Here is a 22,275-nt window from a genome sequence, read left to right on the forward strand (position 1 = left end):
TTTAAAGTTAAAATATGCGTATTCTGAAAAAAAACAAGTAGAAATTGTGTTTTTTTTCTTCCTTTTTGGTCTTTTCAAGATATGTTTAGGCTTGCATGCCACTCTAAACCTCTATAACCCTGAAATTAATAATTAAGTTTGTATATTATTTAATCGTTTTTTCCTTTAAAAAGATGATAAATTAAAATAACACATTTCGAGAGGAAAACATAAGGTCTTTATGTGCGTCACCGTGTGGTCAAAGTTGGATACTGCATTATGAACTCTAAATTGAATTGTAAGAAAAACGGTGCAGGACTCACTCTCGTGATATATAAATACTGTATATACATACAGACTTCCTCAGATAATTTGAGGTTGTCCAAACTAGAGGGAGAAAAGTATACCCGGATATTCACATTTCCACGACCATGCTCTTCACCTTCGGATCTTCTCCAAATGTGGTGGTTTGAATTGTGACCATTTAATTTTATTTCCTTCTCGTGACCAGCCTATAAATGCTCCAGGTACACTTTCATCTGATTGTAGATGGATGCAAATTTGTTCCAGGTGCAACAAAAGATCCCTTCAACTGGCAATGCAATCTGTGGTTCAACCTTAACCTAATTCATTATTTCTCTTGTGCTTCTGTGGAATAGTCTTCATGTGGCATCCATTTCTGGACAAAGTTGTTTGTGTATGTGTGTATGTATGTATGCATGTGTATACGCAAGGGTTGTCATAATATATATTTCTAGTTCTGGGAAAAGCTCGGGGCCCGGTAGGCCAGTGGTTTGTGCGTCAACCTCACAGTGCAGAGGCCATGGGTTCAATCTCGGCTGCAGCCTTCCTGTGCGGAGTTGGCATGTTCTACCCAGGCATGCGTGGGTTTTCTCCGGGTACTCCGGTTTCCTCCCACATTCTAAAAACACGCATGGCAGGCTGATTGAACACTCTAAATTGCCCCTAGGTGTGAGTGTGAGTGTGGATGGTTGTTCGTCTGTGTGGCTGGCAACCGTTTCAGGGTGTTCCCTGCCTATTGCTCGAAGACCGCTGGGATAGGCTCCAGCACCCCTCGCGACCCTTGTGAGGATTAAGTGGTTCAGAAAATGGATGGATGGATGGATGGATGGAAAAGCCGATTAAAACTGTGATTGGTTTAAAAATAATACTTTAAATGGGGATGCAGTTATGCCTCCCTGCATGAGTCGGGCTTTGTCAGAAATGTAATTTTGCAAAATGTTTGTAATTGTACATTCAGTGTGCAATAGCAATAAACCGTCTAATTTACATTCGAATGAGGGAGAAATAATCAAGACAATCAAGGGAGAATAGTCGTGACTCATAAACGCGTGTTTTAAATTGTGCTACCGCCTTTGTAGACCAGAGGGCGACAATATATAGGACAACAAATATACAGTCGTTATATATCCAGTAGTTTCGCGGAGCTTTAACTTCAGCATTTTATTTAACATTATATATTAAAATATACAAACATATAATCAAGATTGGCATTGTCAAAACAACACCACAAATTCAATATTACAGTTTCAAAAAATTCGTGCAGACGTTTCACAGGAAGTGGAAGAGTGGCTAAGAGGAAGTCAACACTCTGGTTGACCAGACTGATCAGGAATCAGTTATCTTACCATGATTGCACTCACAAATAACGTAACTTCTGTATTGCTTTGACCTCAAGTCAGTAGGTAAGAATTTGGTGATTCGGTGAAGCCAGGAAGTTCCTAGTTCTCGAAACTTTGATAATATTCTCCAAATGAACAGAAGTAATTATACAAATTGGGCTTTTAATTAATTTGTCATCGTTCTGAGACCATGGACAAGCTTCGTCGTGTGCTAAACGGCCGAGAGGAGAACGAAGAGCTCGGTCTCACGGCTCAGGTAAATGTATAATTGCAGTAAACGGCAGCCTACGATGCTAATGCTAACAGTTTCAAATGTCATAACAAGCTTTGCCTTTACGTACTCAATACCGTAGTGGTCTGATCATCATTATATTCATTATGGTCTAAAAGGTTGTCATAATGTCAACTGTTGCTTGTCGAAGCTGTGACAGCTAATGTATGGCATGAGTTTAATCAATCAATGGCGTCCTTTAATTTATGTTATACTTTTTCTATACTCTTTGACGCTGTTAATATGTCGCTGTTATACTCCTTGTTCCTGGATGCTTATTACATGCTATTCAAAGGAGGATAAATTAAGGTAAGATTCTGACATTGCACTCTCGACACGATATTTTCTTGTTGACGCTTACTGTAAAAAATAACTAGATTGGATTGCTGCGTCCCAATTCAGATCTCGGTGATGCTTAGTTCGAAAGTGTTCGGCTATTACCTTGGAAAGCAATGGAGGTGAAACTCATTTTGACTAAGAAAGCACCCCCTGTCAACGAAGCAGGAAATTTTGAACTGTACCTCATCCTCGAGTACATCATGTGACTTAGCCATTCTAAAATATTATCTAAATTACAATTTGCCTTAATTGTGTTATATCCCGTGACTTGAAGTCAGCTGGCATGGTGTCTTTTATGATATAGGCAAATTCAACATGGATAAAACATCATCAGGAAGTGTGCAGGCCTCAATGTGGATGACATGAGCTTTTCTTATGACTTCCTTCTATTGTTCTCACTAGGTCCTTGATGCTACCTCGCTCAGCTACAGCACCAGGGTGAAATGGTTCGTCATATGCTTCGCCTCAGGCATCTTGTGCTCAATACTCGTGAGTGTTGCCGCCTTGCTTTCAATTTTTCATTAGTTAGCTGGTGTGTATTCATAAATACCGTGGAGATGCAGTGCCAAAGTAAATTAATGGTATGAAGAGAACAGTCTTTGTGTTTTTGTAGTTAATATGTCCTAGAATTTAGGGTCAAGACCCAAAATGGATTGTGGGTTTACCATTTATAGTGTTGTTCACTTTCCATTAAATGCTCAAAAGCAATTTCTTATCAATTTATACAGATTTCTTGGCGAATAGCCCCTTAAAAAATAGCATTATCAATTCACTTGTATATTTTTTCTTTATCATTAGTTCATTACTACAGTTGATCAGTTAAGCGGCAACATGTGATGGTTTCCTGAGCTGATTCCAGGGGGAACCACATTTTTAACCGAGAAACCACAAGAAAAGTTTCAATGGTTAATATCACCATTGCTTATTTGAATAATAAGTTGTCTTTGGGCTTCTCCCTAGAAACTGTGACTATCTTGTAAAAAATAAAAATGTAAGCACATAATTTGTTTGTATTTTATTCTTCTTTGTAAATTGCAGTTGCTGTTGATGTCACTCTATTTACTTACAGTCGCTCTGCTATACAATAATTTGTAAATGTGGCAATAATAAATGTTCTATTTGGGGAAGGCGTTGATTTAAGTTGACAGCCGACAACCAATTGGGACATGCCATCTATTCTTTCGAGTGCATTCCACTATTTGAGGATATATGATCATATATAGTGTTCCCTCGCTATTTTGCGGTTTGGTTATAGCAGAAATGATTTGTTTCCATTTCAGGGCTCAGCTCTGCTGTTCCTCCCAAATGGAATCAAACTCTTTGCTGTTTTCTACACACTGGGTAATATTGCAGCTCTTGCCAGGTGAGACTTAATCACAGAGACATATGGTGAGGGGTACGAAGAAATATTGTCACCCCAGTGGCCATTGGTATCTGTACTTGGACTGTATAGTTTCCTGCCACCAACTTTGGAAAGCTGGGAATCAATAGTTGAATTTGTTTTCAGTTGTCCCTATTGAAGTGGTCATATTCCACTTGTCTACTAAGTGGTGGCATTTGAACATTTCATTCATGATACATGAATCTATTGCTAGAAGAGATGATGATATTCATTGTTAAAGCAAGGCATTTCAGGTTCAAAACCCAGCATTTCACATCTTGGTATTGACAGCTTTTTACATTGTTTTCCGTGCCGTATGTCCATGGGGTTTACTGGATACTCAATTAGGAAAATAGGTCAGAGGTTACTAATCCCAAGCAAGACACGATCATAGACAGGAATTTTAACATTCTTATTATTGTATGTCCCTGTTAATGACCTTAAGGTGACCCATTTTGTCATGTAAGTAATGAATTGAAGATTTAGTCATGATGGGGGCCATCCCTCACGGGGATGTTACAAAAAAATGATGGCTTCCATCGCTGTTGCGTATTGTGCATTGTCTCTTGTCCATCACAATATTACCAGATAATTTGTTCAGATTAGAGTTTTAACAACAGCGTGTACTGTACAGTGCTGGATTTCCCTGCGCGCAATACAGTATGATGTCTGTGTATTTCGGCTGCTGTATGATTATCGGTCTTTCGAGCGTCAAAACAGCTCCGACAGAGTCTCATCTAACAGACGTGACGCTCCACAGGCACCATCCTCCCACTCACAGCTCTGCTGAGCACAGAGCTATGCTTCGTCAGTGGGGGAATGTTCTGTCAGGTTACATTCACTGACGTCATCAAAGTATCAGGAAGCTTTGAATGTGTTCCCCTGGCACTGGGTTTTAAATGGGTTTTATAAGTTAGGTTGGCCAGTGGCCACATTTGTTTCTCTGTATTATGCTGCTTTCTTAAATTGGAATGGATTATTTTTATTATACTGGTTGAAAATCTTGAATGAAATTCACCATTAACATTTGTATGATGTTTTAAAATGTTGTGTAAACAGCCTGCTTTGTCCCTAATAGCACCTGCTTCCTTATGGGACCACTAAAGCAGTTAAAGCGCATGTTTGAGCCATCACGACTTATCGCGACCATTGTTATGCTGGTAAGAACATTATTACTGGCACTTCTAGCTTAATGTTTTCATTAGGTCTTAATTCATTTAAATGGTGCTTGTCGACCCCTGGTAGGCATGCGCACTTTAATAAACCATGTTCAGACATTTTTAAGGGCAAGACCTCATTAAGTTAATGATAGTGAAAACATCTTTTTTATTTCCCCAACAGCTCTGCCTCGTCTTAACATTATGCGCAGTGTTTTGGGTAAGTTGACCGCAGGTAAAACAGTCTTGAATGTTTTTTATGGAGTCTTTACAATGCCTAAAAGGCCCATTTATTTTTGTTACAGTGGCACAAAAAGGGACTGGCCATCATTTTTTGTATTCTCCAGTTTCTAGCAATGACGTGGTAAGTGTGAACAACCAGTATAAATGTGTAAATTTCAACAGGATAGTATTCTTCAATCTTGAAAACAACAAAAGAAATAAAATCCTTCTGAAATTATACTGCTAACTACCGGAAGTCCAAAACGTTTTTATAAGGATTTGTTGCACATTGGGCTGTTTGAAACTTTGTTGCAACAAAAAGGACAAACTTGACAAAGGTTCAAGTCAGAAGGACTCAATTGGAGTCTATTTGCAGTTTTTGGGGACAATTGTGATGCAAGGGTTACTCTGAATTTAAAAGAAGAAATGCAGATACGTCATTTTTGGGTAATTGTTAAATGCCGTGGGCCGCACTCTGGCGGGGGTGGGGGGCATGTTATAAGATGATACGATAAATATGAGCAATATCAAGATGACCTGCTGAGCTCTGCCAGCTAATACTGCCACTAACTACAGCATGCCCATAGTGAAGCTATGTGTCTGAGAACCATGTAAGAGTTGTTTTTTAAGATGTTTGCTGATTCAATCTTACTGCTGATAGTTTGCTTTACATTGATCTCTAGGGGATGCATCAATAATGCATCGTAAGGTGTCAGCGAGTTGTCAGGACAGTATAGTTAACAAGTCGCTTCTATTGTTATTTTACCCACATATAGAGCAATCTTCAATGCTGCAGTGAATCAGATTCCTGTAGATGGAAAGGGGGTAGGCTTATTAGTTTAAGTCTTGTCTGATTGTTTGCCAGGTAGGTCAGCATGGTTTTGGCCAGGTGGTGCCTGACTCAACATGGACCTACTTTAGTGTCACTCAGACAGTATGTGGTCCTGGCAGGTGTTTGTACACATAACAGTTTTTGCCAGACTCTGTATTTCTGCCATCATATCTTTTAATACAAATTAACTCTTTCTTTTTTTTGGGTCACTCAAATGTTTTCATTTACTTTATACACTTGAATGGCTGGTCTAATTCACACATCACACTTTTTAACATCTTAACTGTCAAAATGATATAAATCAGCAGGGGCTTTGCAGGCTCAAATTGAGGTAGAGGTGGTACCATCCTGACCATGAGCCATGACGTACATCTATTCGATGAATTTAACGGACTCACTTACTTTTACAGGAAACATACTTTAAGAGTTCCAATAAGAATATGACTATTATCATGTTAAATTAAAACTTATTATTAAAACTTACCATGAAGAATGATGGATTTATAGCTTGTGTGGTGGGGTCACTTTTGTTTGAGAGACACAGATTTTGAAGCGGCCTTCAATCGCTCTGTGGTCCATGTCCACCTGTGGCGCAATAGCAGGTTGCAGTGTCCTCCGTTAAAAAAAAACAAAATACCGTAACTTAATTAGTTGAGTATTTTGGGGTACGACCATCTTTAATGTACTTCTCCTTTTCTTCTGGTACTTTGTGAACATCTGTCACCTCATGTCTTTTTAATGTGTACAGCATGTAGTTGGTTGAAGACTGTCTCACAAACGAGGCAGCAATTGCCTGCTGTCTTTGGGTGTGGTGCTTTTGGCTTAAATAACAGTGCGTGCCTTCCTCAGTATGCCTGAGCCAGGTAAATTCATTTAGCCACTGATTGTGAAATCCACTGGCTCGTGTGTTTTTAAGACTATATGGAAAGAGGAATAAAAATATATTTTTCAATCACGTACATGTTGACTTTGCGCTGTTATGCTTCTAGTTGGAAACTGATTTATGTACCCTCGCCTCACCGACTCATCCTGGCCTGCATTCCGACCTTCTCTGTCAGCAATGTTTCAGACCAAATTTCCACACGTCACCACCAGGAATTATTACGTTTTAACTGCCAGTTGCATTCATTTCTCTGCTGTTTCACCTGGACTCTGCTTTTCTCCTTGCGAGATCGCTTTTTAAAAAAAATGAACAAATGATTGATTTTCCCTGCCATATCTGCAACGCTAAAAATCATTACTTTGACATGAAGAAAACTTTTATTTTAATAAACACAACGTGCTGGGATGCAAAAAAACAGGCAACATTTACCTGTTTGTTCCATTTGGCAGGGAAATCAGAATGTCGATAGCATAGACTAGCAGGGGGGAAAAAACATGATTCTTTCTTCATTGGTACTTGCATCAGGTGTTTTCTGTGCACTGTTGCTGATGTAGTGCCTCCGGAGTGGCTCAGTCTGCAACTTCATTTAAAATATGAAGCTGCTGTAGAGGGACATCAATCCCTCAATCAGCACAGTTGGAGTTTTACGCTGTGTTGAGCAATATCAATCGGTCTGGCTGGGGGAGGTACAAAATTAGTGGGGGACAGCCGGCACACCATTTTGAACCCAGGAAAAACCCTGATCACTATCAGAACTAAATGGAATCAAACTACTCAATGTTGGCATGGTGAATTCAAAGTACAGTACAGTGTAGCAAGTTTCTTTCCCCTGTGGAATTTCATTTTGTTGCAGCAGATAGTTTTGCTGACAAAATACAAACACAAACGTCCACTTTGGGGAACACCAAGGTGAAGGTCTATCTTGTCAATTCACGTGAAATCCTGTGAGTGTCATGAATGTAAGCATGTCCTTACTTGCTTGAGCATTAATGAGCATATAAGCACAATGTGGCCAAAGGATGTCAGTGAATGCCCCTGGGCAACTCTGTGGATAGAAAAAGAGCCTTTCGTCAGCTTAACTGTCCGTGTCGCAATCACCGTCGATTTCACCTACGTATGGAACAGTCACTTCCGCTCTTGCCTGCGTACCCCCAAGGCATCACCATGGAAACCACAAGTCGCACATCCCAGGCGCATTCTGAACAGAAACTGTGCTAGAGTACACGCCCACGCGGGAGCTGAGCCGTCTGAGTGAAACATGGTCACTGGCCCACACACTGAACTGGGCAAAGTTCAGACTTCAGGCTGAATGCTGTAAACCTAAGACAGGATCACATGACCCTAAACAAAGTGTGTCTGTGACTGTCCTGGATAGTCTGACTTTAAGACTGAAAGTCTGACAAATAAGTCAGACTTTGGTTAAAGATTTCCTTAACCAAATCTTTTTACTAAAATCTATTAGATGAATTTATGGTGGATGTGCACACAATAGGAGACTCTTTAGCCCAAGATCTCATGGCATAATGTCATGTTTTGAAATCTCTTCAATTCGCGCAAAGATTGGTGTCCTGTTAGCCCGTTATAATGATGATGTTAATCCCTCGTTACATCACACTCTCCAGTTCATTTACAACTTTTTGTTGTTTTCTTTGGTGTCATGTTTAACCTTTACAAACCCCACCAGGTCCCTATTTAAATCAAGCAAATGGTAAAATGTCAAATTCTGCTGTGAGGTAATGAGTACTGATTAATTGGACCTATACTCAGCATGTCGGAGCAAATTTGCACTGCTCACTTGCCCTTAATATATGATCTTGCTTTTTAATTATTATTATTATTATTATTATTATTATTATGTTGAACAGTCTGTTCTGTTTGTTATGTCTTTCAGGTACAGCATCTCCTATATTCCTTTTGCCAGGTAAGCCAATCATGATGCCAAGTGTATTGGAGCAAATTGTCGGCTCTGAAAGCGTGCTGCAAAACATACTCTTTTCATGAGAAAGACTGTCCGTTGCTGTCATCACGCGATGGTTTTCATCTTTAATCTCTGAATGACGCGAGAGAGAATTCTCATGGAGACCACTGAAAAACATGTTTTTTTATTTACTTCTAAACGTCCCACTGTTTGCTTTTCCCATTTGGTGGTAATCCTCCTCCCTCCCTCTGACATTCATTCACCCCACTTTGTCAAACAAATTGCTGCTTGTTGTTTCACATGCACTTTGTTTTCTTCTGTCTTACTATCAAAATATTTTTTTTCTCCCAATACGATGTTTGAACCAGCTTTACCTCAAAGCCCAGCCACTCCCCTGTCCAGTGTTAGGCTGACATCACTGTGATTATTTTATTCCTCAAAGGGGGGATGCTCCACCTAACGTTTTCATGAGAGCCGAATGTGAATGCCCAAAATCAATATGAATTCTCAATCTCATAATCACATGAGCCCGTTACCCCCACTTGATATGTGAACAATGGAACTCTCCTCTAAATGTCTTGAACACATACTGACACTGAAAGTATTTTTTTGTATTCCCCCAATCTTGACTATTGAGACAGACATATAACTGCTGAGTTTACCTGTCACATTCCTCCATAAGGCCATCCTCCAAGCACAAGCACGAGGTGTGATGTTGTTTTGCCAATCCAGATGCAGGCAGGATTATGTCCAATTTGGAGAGTGGATCCCTCCACCCAACAAAGCCTGGGTGCTGTGTGTGTTTTGCTGACCATCTAATCCGTTCCAACAGCTGAGAAACCTACTATAACCTCCGCATAGTCCCCCTTCCCCCAAACCAAACACTGACAACAAAACAAAGACCGTCTCGCATGCTGCCCTTGCACAAACCAAATTCCTGAGAACCAAAGTTTGACATTCTAATTCTCATTCATTGACTCCTTAATTTTACTGCTTTCCTTAATGTTTAAATATTTTGTCAAACACACTGGCAAGCTTCTAAAACCATTTTCCTGTTGATGTTTCGGAGGTTTCTCTCCAGACTTTTTATGAAACGCTCAAACTGAATTAGGGACACCCATGACACAACATGGCAAGAGGACTTGATCCTTTAATGTATCTTACCTGGCTGCCTGTTTATAAGCTCCCTCATTTAAAGTAGGTGAAGCACAGAAACACGCCATATGTGCAATTCCTACAGTGCTTTGAGGCTAACATCGTGCTACATTTTCATAAGAAATGGGGGAGGTCTCAGAGCTGTATTATTTATGCATGGAGTTGTGAGGTGATGCAAAAAATAGCATCAAGAGAAATTAAAAACAAACCCGAGGCTGATACAAGAGGATGCTGGTGTACATAGCCAAAGCTTGAGAAGGAACAAGTCTCCTCTCTCGCACGCTGACCTCCCCTCCCCCCAAACCAGGTTGTGATTCACCCCCTCTTCTCCTTTTAACCTTGACGGGCTTCACACCTCCTCCACTGAAATGTAACTGAGGCTTCAGGCAAAGTCTGCATAGCAACACTCTCGTGGCAAGAACAGAATGTGGTGAGGGGAATGTACATGGCAATGCTTTGTGGTTGCCATGGCAATGACTTCTCTTGCATCATTGCTCAACACAGCGCACCTGGCAAAAGGGGGCCGCGCCATCTCGATGAGCATGTGGAGCTTCCCCGCCATAACACACTCACTTATTTATGAAATGCCCCACCCGAATCAGAGTAAGAAAGGCTGGAAATGCTTTTTTGTCACTTTTCATTTCATATGCATGACAGCATTCTGTCCTCCGGGATGTCAGCCCATTTATCCCCGGATAATTTTTCATTTTGTGTGGTCCGTAATCCATCACAGCACAAGGCTGTCTCAACATATTAGATTCTTTATAAATTACATTTGTCTATTTGATCTAATTAGACCATTTCTATTTCCCTCCCCCATAGAGATGCTGTGATGAAATGCTTCACTACCTGTCTGAGCTAGGATTCAGGAGTCCACACTTTTATGTGAAGACTGGTCCTTATATGCAACTGCAACAAGAGTAACTTTGTACAGTATATAGATGTGTTTTTTCCTTTTTTTTTTTTTTTTTTTTTTACACTGTAGCTCCTTAACATAGTAGCCGTTTTTGAGTCAACCGAAGGTCTTAAACTTTCATCAGATTTGACTTTTGTACTTGATGTTGTGAGTGCCTTCATTGCTCAATATATTTAATGATTTAATAGATATTTCAGATTGGCTATGGTTGTTTTGAGTGCTCATAAAATAATTTGAACATGATGTCCATAGTAATTTACAACATAAGTCCTGGGGAAAAACAACTTAAATACTACTATCACATACTTAAATACTACTATCATATTTATGTCTTAACCAAACTTCCATGACATATGTTTTCTTCAACTTTATTCAAATTAGGATCAGGGCACTGCCGCCAAAACACAGTTTCCATTTTGTGTTAATATGAGCAGCTGCCTGCCATGTTTTAATAGAAATTACATTATATACCCATAGGCATTTGAGGCACTGCTTCAGTGATTCTACCCTGGCAAATTTTATATCCACAGCTCTTGATCTTTTCCAGTTCAACAGTGTAAAAACAGCAGCATATGTTTGGAGCCTTTGTGTACGTTACCCCTCCCCCACTCAGTAAATTACATTAAAATTGAGTATTTTTAAATTGGATTTTCTGCTAGACGCAACAATGACCCAGTTAAATACGCTTTTCTGAGCAATGTGGTTTTGGCGTGACCTAATAACCCAATATAGCTTCCAACAGGATCCCCGTATGCTCCAGCATGATGGCATCATAGCCTTTGAGAATTGAGTTGTCATGACAACATGCGCCGCAAGATTCATTACCTTCTCTACCCCCATCTTAGGTGCAGATGTACGAATTATGGTGACGGAAGGCATGCGCTTTTGTATGAAACACGGCCTCACATTTGTCTTAAACTGAACTCATGATTTTTAAAGCTTGCTTTATTTGAAGAAGTCATCACATGTTTTGCTCTTTCTTTGAACCAAACAACTGCATTGCAATTCCTGCTGTGCAAAGCCCCACTCTTTCTTTCATGAGGCTTCTGCAAAGGATTATGGACAGTCTCCCTTCAGTACAACTTGTTCATAATTTGTTAAGTAACAAGCAAATCCCTCTGCACCATACCCTCGTCATGTAATTTGAGGGATCAAGTAATGCTGTAGAATGAAGGCACGTCCATTTGTGTGTGTGTGCGGGGTAGGGGGGTGTCAGTTTTCTTTACCAAAAGTTAGAGGAGGCAGATGCGCATCTGCCCGAGTGTCCCAACTGTTTCCTGAGGAGTTATGTTTAATCCAGAGGTCAGAATAAAGTGGCATCCTGAACAGTGCTGGCCATTAAAAAAAGCTATGAAGGAGGAATACGGTATAAAAACGTTTTGCATGTTCAAATCAAGGAGAAGTGTTGTTGCAGTAATAATCCATACATATTATGTGTGCCTTTTCTTACTCATTCCTGTGTGATCAGCTGTACACTGAAGCATTGTAAATGCCATCTGAGGTTATCATTCAACCATGTGGTAATCTATAATATTGAGTGCAAATTGTCTTGCAAATTGTGAGAAAAGAAAAAAAAATCACCAAGCAGATTTTAATAAATGATGTACATACATGCAGATGCAATGTTTCCTCTCACTCTCACACAGAAGCACTTCAACTTTGAATTCATTTTAGGACTGTCAAAAGAGTTAAAAGTGGTGAAATCCGTGAAGAAGAGAAATCAATGTTTCGTCTGCCTTTATAAAGGAAATTAGTTTTTGCACTGGTGTTGAATATCACTGAAAGCTTTTCGAAACAAAATATGAAATGTTTACCTACCCACCAATTTAAACCTAAACTAAAGCAATTAGCGCATTTTCAATACTATACCTCTGATGGTATCAATGAATCCTGATATTTTATATATTTTATCACTGCTATGCCTATTGTTTCGAGTCACATTACTCAGTTATTCAGAAATAATGGAAAGGAAAGGACCATTGAAGTCCATCAAAATATTGAATCAGTCTCATCAGCACATGATGAGACAAGGATCAATAATTCCCAAAAATGTTGTCCTTTTCTTAACCATTATCACTAGTGTAGCTCAACGTTTGGTGTGTAGTAGTCAGTTCTTTCGTGTAGTATGATGACCACTGGCAGCACCAGAAATGAAGCAGACCCCACTCACTCTCGCACTTGGGTATGTATGATTCATGTTTTGTTGCGTATGATATGTCTCTCATCGGAAGTTAATAGCTTTATGACATCAGCGCCTCCTCTCCGTGCCTTTGTTTGGCGTCTCTGTTGACCACGCCCCCTCGCTTCCGCCATCATAAAAACTTGGGCCGAACGCGCCGACAGCGGAATTCCACGCTCGCTTGTGTGGACAACAGGTGCACTCGCTCTGTCTGGATGATGCCCTTAGAGTGCCGGCCGTCGCTTTGCACTTTGAAGTACTTTTTGCACATTTTTGTAACGCATTTTACGTCCTGAAAATGCCTTTCCCGCCTATTAATCTCCAGCAGAAGATCCCCTCTCCTGCAAGGGACCTATTCGGCAAGAAGAAAGCCAATGTTGAGAAGAGAGACTCCGGGAAGGAGAAGCAGACCTCATCGTGGTCAACAGCTAATTTAAGAAATTTGGGGCGCAAGACGCAACAGGAGAAGAGTCAAAACCCGTCGCAGAAGGAGGTGCAGGGAAAATACTCGTGGCTGACATCGACCAAACCTCAGGACTCAACTGCAGGAGTGACGCGCTCCACCTCCGCGGACTCCGGCAGACCGCTCGCAAGCAAAGAGGACGCATCCAAGAAGGAGATCCAGTTCACGCTGAGCCTCACGCCAGAGGCCATCCTTGTCATTCAAAAACGAAATTTGGAAAAGCAGATGCTGGCGAAGCAGCAGAAATGCTGCGCGTCGGCGGATTTTCGGCACAGGCGCGTCTTCCCTTCCAAAAAAACGTCGCACGGGAGCTCCAAGGGCGCGCAGGAGACCAAAGTGGAGGATGCGGAGCAGGACATCACGGCCATTGTTAAAATATCGCTCTTGAACGACCAGCACAAGTATGACGATGTGGAGTATGAGGAGGAGGACGGAGACGTGGACGAGACGGTGATGAGGAAGTGCAAAGAGTGGCTCAAGGGGGTCGAAAGTGCCGCAGCTTTGGGAAAAGTTGACAAACTTACTGCACTACCCCACCTTAAAGGTTGCTGAGAGCTGGACTCAAGCCATGAAGTGACTCTTAATTGATGTTAAATGATGCAATGAAAACTAAAGTCTTCAGGTTGTTTTTTAATGTCCACGTGGAATGAAATGTTACCCGATGAACGTATACTTGCTATGGAACACTTCCCAGAATGACTTGAAACAGCTGCATTCCAAGCTTATTATGCCTTTTGAATAGTTTCAATTATGAATTCAGTGACTTTTGCACATGCGGTTTATGTTTCCAGTGAAGCGCCTCCTGTGGTTTAAAGCGGGGATTTTTGATAAAGAAACCTTTTTGTGTGTGAGAGCAAATCGGCGTCCACAATTAGGTTTCATGTCCTGCTGCTAAAACCAAACTCTCTTTTATCTCCCATCAAAAAGAGGCTTCTATATTCTGATGTACAGTATTATTTCTACCTGGAAATTGATAGTTGGTGCCATTTTAAAAGTAAAGGGTTTTGTACGATCCACGCAGCTTATATGAACGTGTGCCTCTTTTTACATGATTTATAATCACTGACTTTTGCTGGATATCAGAGAGGCTCTTTGTTGCCATTGTAGCTACCTGCGGCCATTTGGGCATTAGTGTACTAAGCCTCTTAGATTTCCTGCTAAGCAGGGTTGACCAGTGTATTACTGTAGGGGCCACATCAGGAAGTTGCCTCTATTTTTTGTATTACCCAAGTAAACAATACACCTCACCACGAGACAGTGTCTTGAGACTTTGGTTTTCCTACACTGAAGTGTATGTGTACAATTCTCAGCAAGTAATGCAAATAAATGGATGTCTTGTTCAATTAATCCATGTGCTCAAATAAATAGCGAGGACAGTGCCTATTAACAATAATGGATATTTCAAGCAGAATGCAAGCGCGCCTGAAGTCAACTCTTGATTCACAGCTGCAACAGAACAAATACTGTCATTACAAATACAAATTGCACATCAGAAAAGAAGCTTTTCTTTGTACTTGCATCATAGCCACTGCCATATACACTCTTAAAATACGCCACATTGAGTTGTGCTGCTTGAAGATCTGGCACATCAATATTAAGTTCTTTATGGTCGCGTTTTTCATGGCTTAATACATTTCTGTGGTGTAGTTAATTGTGGACTAATGGTGGCATTTTGCTCCTAAAATTTGAGGTAGTGCATTTAAAATGTGTATCTTCTTGTGTCTGTGCAACAACTAAATTAGCATTTTCCCCTTACTATTGCTCTACTTTTTCCAGATTTTAATGAGTTCTTCTTGGCCCATGATCCACAGTTTGGTGGAAATTGTTTTATTTGTTCCATCCATCCGTTATCGAGAGTTGCAGGTGAGCTCGAGCCTATCCCACCTCCCTTTGTGCGGTTTCTGTCTAAACTAGACTGTACACACATTGACATGTTGGTACCACACTGTTAATGAAGGAAAAACCCTCTGTGGTCACAGAAATAACTTGAATGTGACAAAAGTAACAATACAAATATATGAAAATCAAACACAATGCATTAAAATTGTGGTTTAACAGAATTATTTGACTAAATATACAATTCAAAGGTAATGTCTGATTTTCATTGGTTAATTTTCCTTACATTTTAATACATTTAAAATCACTTTTGTCAGATTCAAGTTATTTCTGTAAACACTGTGGGCTTTTCTTTCGTTAACACAGGGTTACCAACAATTTTGGTCACTCAACATTCATATCGAAGGATATGGTAAGAATTCTCGAATTACCTAAGTAGCATCTTTTGGGATGTGAGCCCAAGTAATTAGGGCAAACCCACACAAGCACAGGGAAAACGTGCAAGTTCCACGCAGAAAGGCCGGAGCTTTGATTCAAACCCCCGAACCTCGAAACTGTGAGGCATATGAGCTAAACACTAGTCACCCATACTAAATATTTTACATAAAAAAAATTAAAAAAAACAATGGCAAATTGGTGGGTGGATGCTTTGTAACATGTCAAGAGCAACTGCCAATGCTGTCAACAAACAGGCTGATGGACAAATTTGTGCCGGCTACTGTCGAGGTTGTCACTGTGGACAAACACACAAAGTGCATGTATTGTCGCAGGCTGAGATCATGACTGAGTGCTCGTACCAAGACTTAACTGTCCCCTGCCCCCCATGATGCCCTGCTGCTGCCGATATTATCATGTGACTCGGTGACCCAAAGTTGTGTAATCCTAAACCATTGTGCTGAATCAATTGGCCGTGTTTATATTCAATGCTGTCTGCTGAGGACTTAATGTTGTGCTATTCATTCGCTTGTGTCGGAGGTGAAAACACCATTAGGCAAAGCGAGGCAACTTTATTTATATAACACGTTTCATACACAAGGTAACTCAATATGTTTCACACAACCAAAAACACCACACCTAAAGCATTGACTAATGAAACAGCTGAAGATGTTCACATTCACAAATCAAAGAACAAAAGCACTTCGTTAAAACTAAGAAAAGAACGTACACTGAGAACATTTAAGCACAATTACAACCAATAGATATGAGGACATTTTAAAGCCAAGGAATACACAAAAAGACAGTGTAGTAAATTTGAGTTAAAAAAATCTTAACAGACCATGATCAAAGACATATGAAAAAGGCATAGCTTTATACCTGGAATTACAAATATCTATACTTTCTGACTTCATATCTGTGAGCAATTTTTTTCCATTTGTGTGTAGCTTAACAGCTAAATGCCACGTCACCATGTTTGCTTGAAACCTGGGCTCCACTAGTCTGCTTGTGTCAGCTGTCAGGTCTACGGACTATACCACCCGGAGTCTCTGTTGGTGAAAACTACTTTTGCCCATGCTGCTCAATCAGTCAGTCTCCAATTGACTCTTTACAATTGCATTATGGTCGAATATAAGGAGGTGTCATGCCCCATTTGCATGGACTAGGTGTTTTTAAATAGTCTCAGAATTAAAAAAAAAAAAATCATCACTACCCCAACCCCTTTCAGGCTCACATTTCTTTTTCCCATATGCGTTTTGGGTATTTTTTTTCATCTTAATTTGTCATGATCTGTCAGCATGACACGTGACACCATTATTCTTCGGCTAATTGATGGTGGCATTGGAGTGTAGATAGTCGCTGTCTCTGGCTTCTCATTGATACCCAGCAGACAGTGTGTACTATTACTCTGGCAACCAGTTTGATAAATACTGTGCCTCAAACAGCTTTTGTGGACACAAACAGCTTTCATGAAAAAAACCCAAAGAAAAGCAACACCTTTGGCACAAACACAGTCCTCAGAACTTAATCATCTCATTGAGGGACGCCACAAGTTTAGATAGATGAATGATCAAATAAAATTCGAAAAAAGGCGACTCCACTTGTCATTTGAATTTCATTCTTAGATGCATAGCATCTCATTGTGTTTCGCAGGCCAGTATTTACACAGATGGGCATGGCAAGAGCATAAGGTTGGGGCATGCCGCTGCATTAGTACTCTTGGTAAGGGAAGCTTATTGTTGCCCAGACATGTCTTACAGGTTGGGTTTTTGTTGGGTTTTTTTTTTTTTTAGAGGCAGATTTCACTTCAGAGGGTTTGAGTGAAGGCAGTGGGAGTCATTACCTTCTTTTTTATGTCTTGCATCCATCCACTTTCTATACCCTGTCCCACCTGACTGAGAGGCAGGGCGCATTCTGGACTGGTTGCCAGTCAATCGCTGCGCACAATCAACGACAGTACGTATTTCCAATCACAATCACAATCACATCTATTTATCGGCCTCATAAATACATGTGGGGGGAAGTCGGAGTACCTGGAGAAAATCCCCCACCCAAGCACGGTTCCAACAATAAACATACATACTGCATCTAAAAGTTCAGTCTACACGTTTCTTCAGCGATGAAGTGCCTGGTATTGAGCGTCAGTGCACTCTCTTAATTTGTCCTGCAACGCCATCGTGTGGCATACCAGTGCATGCATTTGCCTCAAATATGCTGTCCCTCATCATGCTGAAAAAAGTCAATTGACAAATATTCGTTGCACAGTGGGGACGGGAGAAAAGCCAATGACACCAAACAGTTGAAAGACATCGTTACATTTTTTTCCATTATAGTTGAGCTTTAAATTATTTTTTTGAGCAAACAGTTAATACAGTACCGTGCAAATGTTAACATTTGCTATTTTAAACAACCAATGCTATAAATGGATATTTAAGTCTTTTGACTATAGAATGTAATTAGACAACACAATAATTGGCTTGCCTTACACTACCTGGCCAAACCTCATTACCCTGGCAACCAGTTACATACAACAACAACAACAACAATAATAATAATAATAATCATGTCGAGAATCTCATTAATTTTGGGCATTATACTGTTTGGCAAAATTTCAGGAAAAGAAAATCTAAATAACAGATTTTTTAATTCAAACTACGTAGTGGATCTTCATTTTTTTTCTATTTTCTTGTGTCACTTGCATTTATACAATACCCATTCATCCGACTCAAAATGCTGACTGGTTTGGGCCCAACTGTAAAGTCTTTTTTTCCCCAAGCCTCACATCAACAGTAAGTTGTAGGACACCACTGCTTTAAATTGAATGTGCCCTTATTTGATGACTATCTTTACTATAATTTGCTGGGTTTAGTTGGGGGTTTTTTTCAGTAGAAATTGATTGGGAGCAAACCTAAGTTAAAATGGTTGTTAGTGATTACCGTGTTGAATACCATCTTAAAATGTTACAATGACTGAATGTTACTCAAATATTTCTGCTACCTCAAGTGTCAAAATGGTTAATTCATAGAAACTTTATTTTTAGTCACATTGTCCATCCATATTTTATTTTTTATCCATCCATCTATCCGTCCTCATGGGTGTGCAAGAGCCTGTCCTTGCTGACTTTGAACAAGAGATGAGTTACACCCTGAACTGGATGCCAGACATTCACAGTCATTGTCAATCAAAAAAGATCATCTTAATAAATTGTAAAATATATATATATATATATATATACCTGTGGTGTCTTTAAATAACCAAATCCAGGAAAACGTCAGATGAGCCAAACACCCAGAAAAAAGCAGCACAACTCACAGTGTATGAGTGTATTTAGGTCACCTAACTTCCCGACTGATGAGCCAGACTTATTGCCTCCCTCAGTGACACTTTCACTGAGCTCAAATACACAAAACTCCAAATCAAAGCACATCTGTTCTGACTGTGATGCTGACACTTTCCCGTTTAAGTCCTCAAGTGGAATGAATATTCATGAACACAATTACAGCAGTTACATCGAAAACGTTAAAAGACAAATGAATCCATGAACCTGCTTTAACTTTAGTTATAGGCCAAACATAGTTTTTTGAATGATATTTGAGCTTCCTCATAAAGGACTCTGCTGGGATTGACTTTGATTTTGACTCTCTTGTTGCAGCTCTGACAAGGTGCGAAGAGAGCAATAAGCTTCAGAGTGGGTCCACTTTGGGTGCGGGGGAGGGGTCAAACATGAGAGAGATCCTGTCTTATCTATCCCTCCTGTAAAAGTAAGACTTCTTTACAGAGGATGTAATTGTCCTCTCTAATGACTTGCACTTGGGGGGAGGAGACAAAGAGAATGCCATAAAGAACTTTAGAAGCCTTTCAGTATGAAAACCTTTGCCTTCAACTGTTCAGCAAATGAAACTGGCCGTTGTTTCCTCGCCTAAGATGGAGAGGCTCCGTCACACAGACGGACACTGAAGTGAAGCAGGACCAAACAAGACGAAGGCAAGGACACCTGCGGAGACCTAATTGGTCCTCGCTACCATTAATGGCTTCCTGTGGCTGCGTGTTTACTTCTCATTTGTTTTGTGTGCTGTTTCCCAGCCGCTGACCCGAGGGAGACTCGTTTTAAATCTCAGTTTCCCACCACCGTCTGATTCTCTGTCTTCTGTCTGTCCTCTGACTGACTGTCTGCCATCGTTGGATAGAAATTATACGTTTGCATCGGTTGGCGCATGCCACTTATTTGGGTCATCAACATTGACAAGTAGTACCAGATGAGACCAAGGTCTAATCGACAAAGGCGAACTGGCCCAGCGGTCAGGAGCATACCTCTCACAAAACACAGTACAGTATATCACAAATACTAACAAAACAAGTACAATTAGTAACAAAGGCACTGTCACAAAGGATCTCCGTTGTCGTTGTGTTGTTGTTTCAGCTCTGTTTGCCGAGTGTTGCAAGAGGAACAAGCGGCACAGCTAATCGCTCTTTTCACTCAGTTCAGTCAGAACACGAAGAACCGTAAAGCTGAAGATGTCACATGACCGTACGGTCGATATTAATGCCTGCCTACCCTCCGAAAGGTAGGCAGGCCAGAATTCACATACAGATCATAATGATGCGTCAGCTGAATGCAACCAGTTAAGAAACGCAAAGCACAGTGGCAAACAGTGCAAGGACTGAGGACCTTTGTGGAAGCCCTCATGTAGAAAACATCACCATTGTCCGTTAAAGTCAAGAAAGTTGCAGATGTCAGCGGGTACTGAGGAAGAGGCGGGATTTATTTTGAGAAAAGAAGCGTCATTTTGCGCTGATATTTTGGATAATTTTTTTTATAATGTGTGCTTTGAATGAAATGAGTGACATCACAGAAATGCCTGGTACGACTCACTTTGTAACATTCTTGTCACACAACGTTATATTTCTTCCTTTCACGTGTTCCTCTTCTGTTCTTCTCTGAAGAAAAGGGTTGTTTTCACATTTCATTCAATTGCTTTGAGCATGAACATTTTCTTTCTTATTATGCTCATGTGTCTCCCTGTGTATTTTCCCCTCATTAGAGCACTGTTATACCTCTATTTAAAATCACCTCCAATACTTTAGAACTTGAACTCCAAAACCAGTTTACGCAGCGAGGACATGTGAAAACATATCGTGATGTAGATAGAGCACATTCATAGATGCTTCAAATGTAACCATGAGCCATCCACATTACTGATAAGAGCAGGAGCAGAAAATCAGGGGGGGAAAACTGAGCAACAAATAGTTGGACGACATTCGTCATTTATGTTGCCGTGTGTTTTTTGTGGACCTTGTTGATTTTTTGCAGAAGTTCAGTGAATTGGATGGCGTTGAAGAAAACATCAGAATCACCACTGAACCTCCATGTTGATGCTTGCAAGAATCAGAAGAAAATATTTCATTCAAGGTAAATTACACTTCACGGTGGTTTGGGTTTGCCCGGATCAAAAGTATTCCTTCCACAGCAATTATTGTTGAACCTTTGACGCCACTATTTAACAGTAAAATGCAATGAAGTGAAGTCAAGATTTAATTTGCCTTTTGGTGAAGCTATACAGTTAAGTGTGGAGTTTGATATTCGGAAGATACAGCCGGGGCTAGCGATGAGCATACAGCATGACTATGGAAGGCATGTAACCAACAGGTCATCCCGCCAGCACCTCACGGTCTGTGTTTGCGCTGACTTTAAGAGCAAACACAGTCTCCAGTGGATGCTTGTTTGGCGTGGGCCCTCCTGAAGGAGAGATCTGATTACTCACATAGAAGTGAGATGGCCAAACACCATCCTGACCCCCCGTCCTTTTCTGGAAATTCACCTCTTCGGAAACTTTGACAAACATCATCCTGGGAAGAAAAGTGTTGTGATTATATGCACCACAAAATTAGCATGGTTATTGGGCTGCTGGTTTCACATCATTCCGGCGCTGTCAGCTGATGTACTGTCGATACTAAAAGGGTTATCCTCTTTGCAGATATTGTAAAAAAAGAGAAAAATCGAATCTGTTTAAGCGGTATTGGGATCGTCATTGAAGTATTACTTCCCTCGGCTACGACAAATCTGTTGTGGCTAAAAAAGAAAATCCAGTCGATGGAGGGGAATTTCTAATGACTAATTCATTACTGAATTAATATGATCCAAGGACAGTTACGATTCGCTAAAAGAGGCTCGAGTCCAAATTTGTTTTGGATGCAGAGAACACAATAGTTAAAGTCTACATTAACACGAACTAACAGACTGGGATACATTCACAGAAATGTATCAACATTTATAATTAGCTTACCCCGATTAAAGTTCACATTATTTTACTGACTTACAGCAAATAGTCATCTTTTGCCTACTAATGCAGAGGAACATAATGTACAAGAAGAGTGGAAATGAGGCGGAACTTTAAAAAAGTGGTCAGCGTATCCCCTCACGATTCAGACGTCGTGGGTTCAAATCCGAGTGCTGACCAAGAAGTTAGAAAACCCAGGATGTTGACTGTAACCAAGTTTAGTAATAGCACTGTACGTGTACGGGGTGACGTTGGGATCGAGGCCCCTGCTGTGGCAACCACACTGGCTCCGAGACAATCAGGAGCTTGCTCAGAAAGCGAGTGAGGTCTTGAAACTGACAAGTCTTCCTGCGGTGTGAAATCCCACCACTGTACAGACAAACACGAC

General features: G+C 40.5%; 2 protein-coding genes across 2 annotated transcripts; both read left to right on the forward strand.

The window, feature by feature from the left end:
* Positions 1-1,644: 1,644 nt before the first annotated feature.
* On the forward strand, positions 1,645-12,312 carry sft2d1 (SFT2 domain containing 1). Its single transcript, XM_086121913.1, has 8 exons — positions 1,645-1,878; positions 2,635-2,721; positions 3,513-3,595; positions 4,692-4,773; positions 4,955-4,990; positions 5,076-5,134; positions 8,599-8,628; positions 10,603-12,312. Exons 1-8 carry the CDS (start codon positions 1,813-1,815, stop codon positions 10,640-10,642), a joined length of 483 nt encoding a protein of 160 aa, XP_085978039.1. The 5' UTR covers positions 1,645-1,812; the 3' UTR covers positions 10,643-12,312.
* A 138-nt stretch (positions 12,313-12,450) lies between these two features.
* prr18 (proline rich 18) lies at positions 12,451-14,681 on the forward strand. Its single transcript, XM_086121912.1, has one exon. It carries the CDS (start codon positions 13,174-13,176, stop codon positions 13,888-13,890), a length of 717 nt encoding a protein of 238 aa, XP_085978038.1. The 5' UTR covers positions 12,451-13,173; the 3' UTR covers positions 13,891-14,681.
* The last annotated feature ends 7,594 nt before the right edge of the window (positions 14,682-22,275 follow it).

The sequence above is a fragment of the Hippocampus guttulatus genome, chromosome 10, assembly GCF_054856545.1.
Source record: "Hippocampus guttulatus isolate MCC_2025c chromosome 10, RoL_Hgut_1.0, whole genome shotgun sequence".
In the NCBI taxonomy this organism is placed as follows: Eukaryota; Metazoa; Chordata; class Actinopteri; order Syngnathiformes; family Syngnathidae; genus Hippocampus; species Hippocampus guttulatus.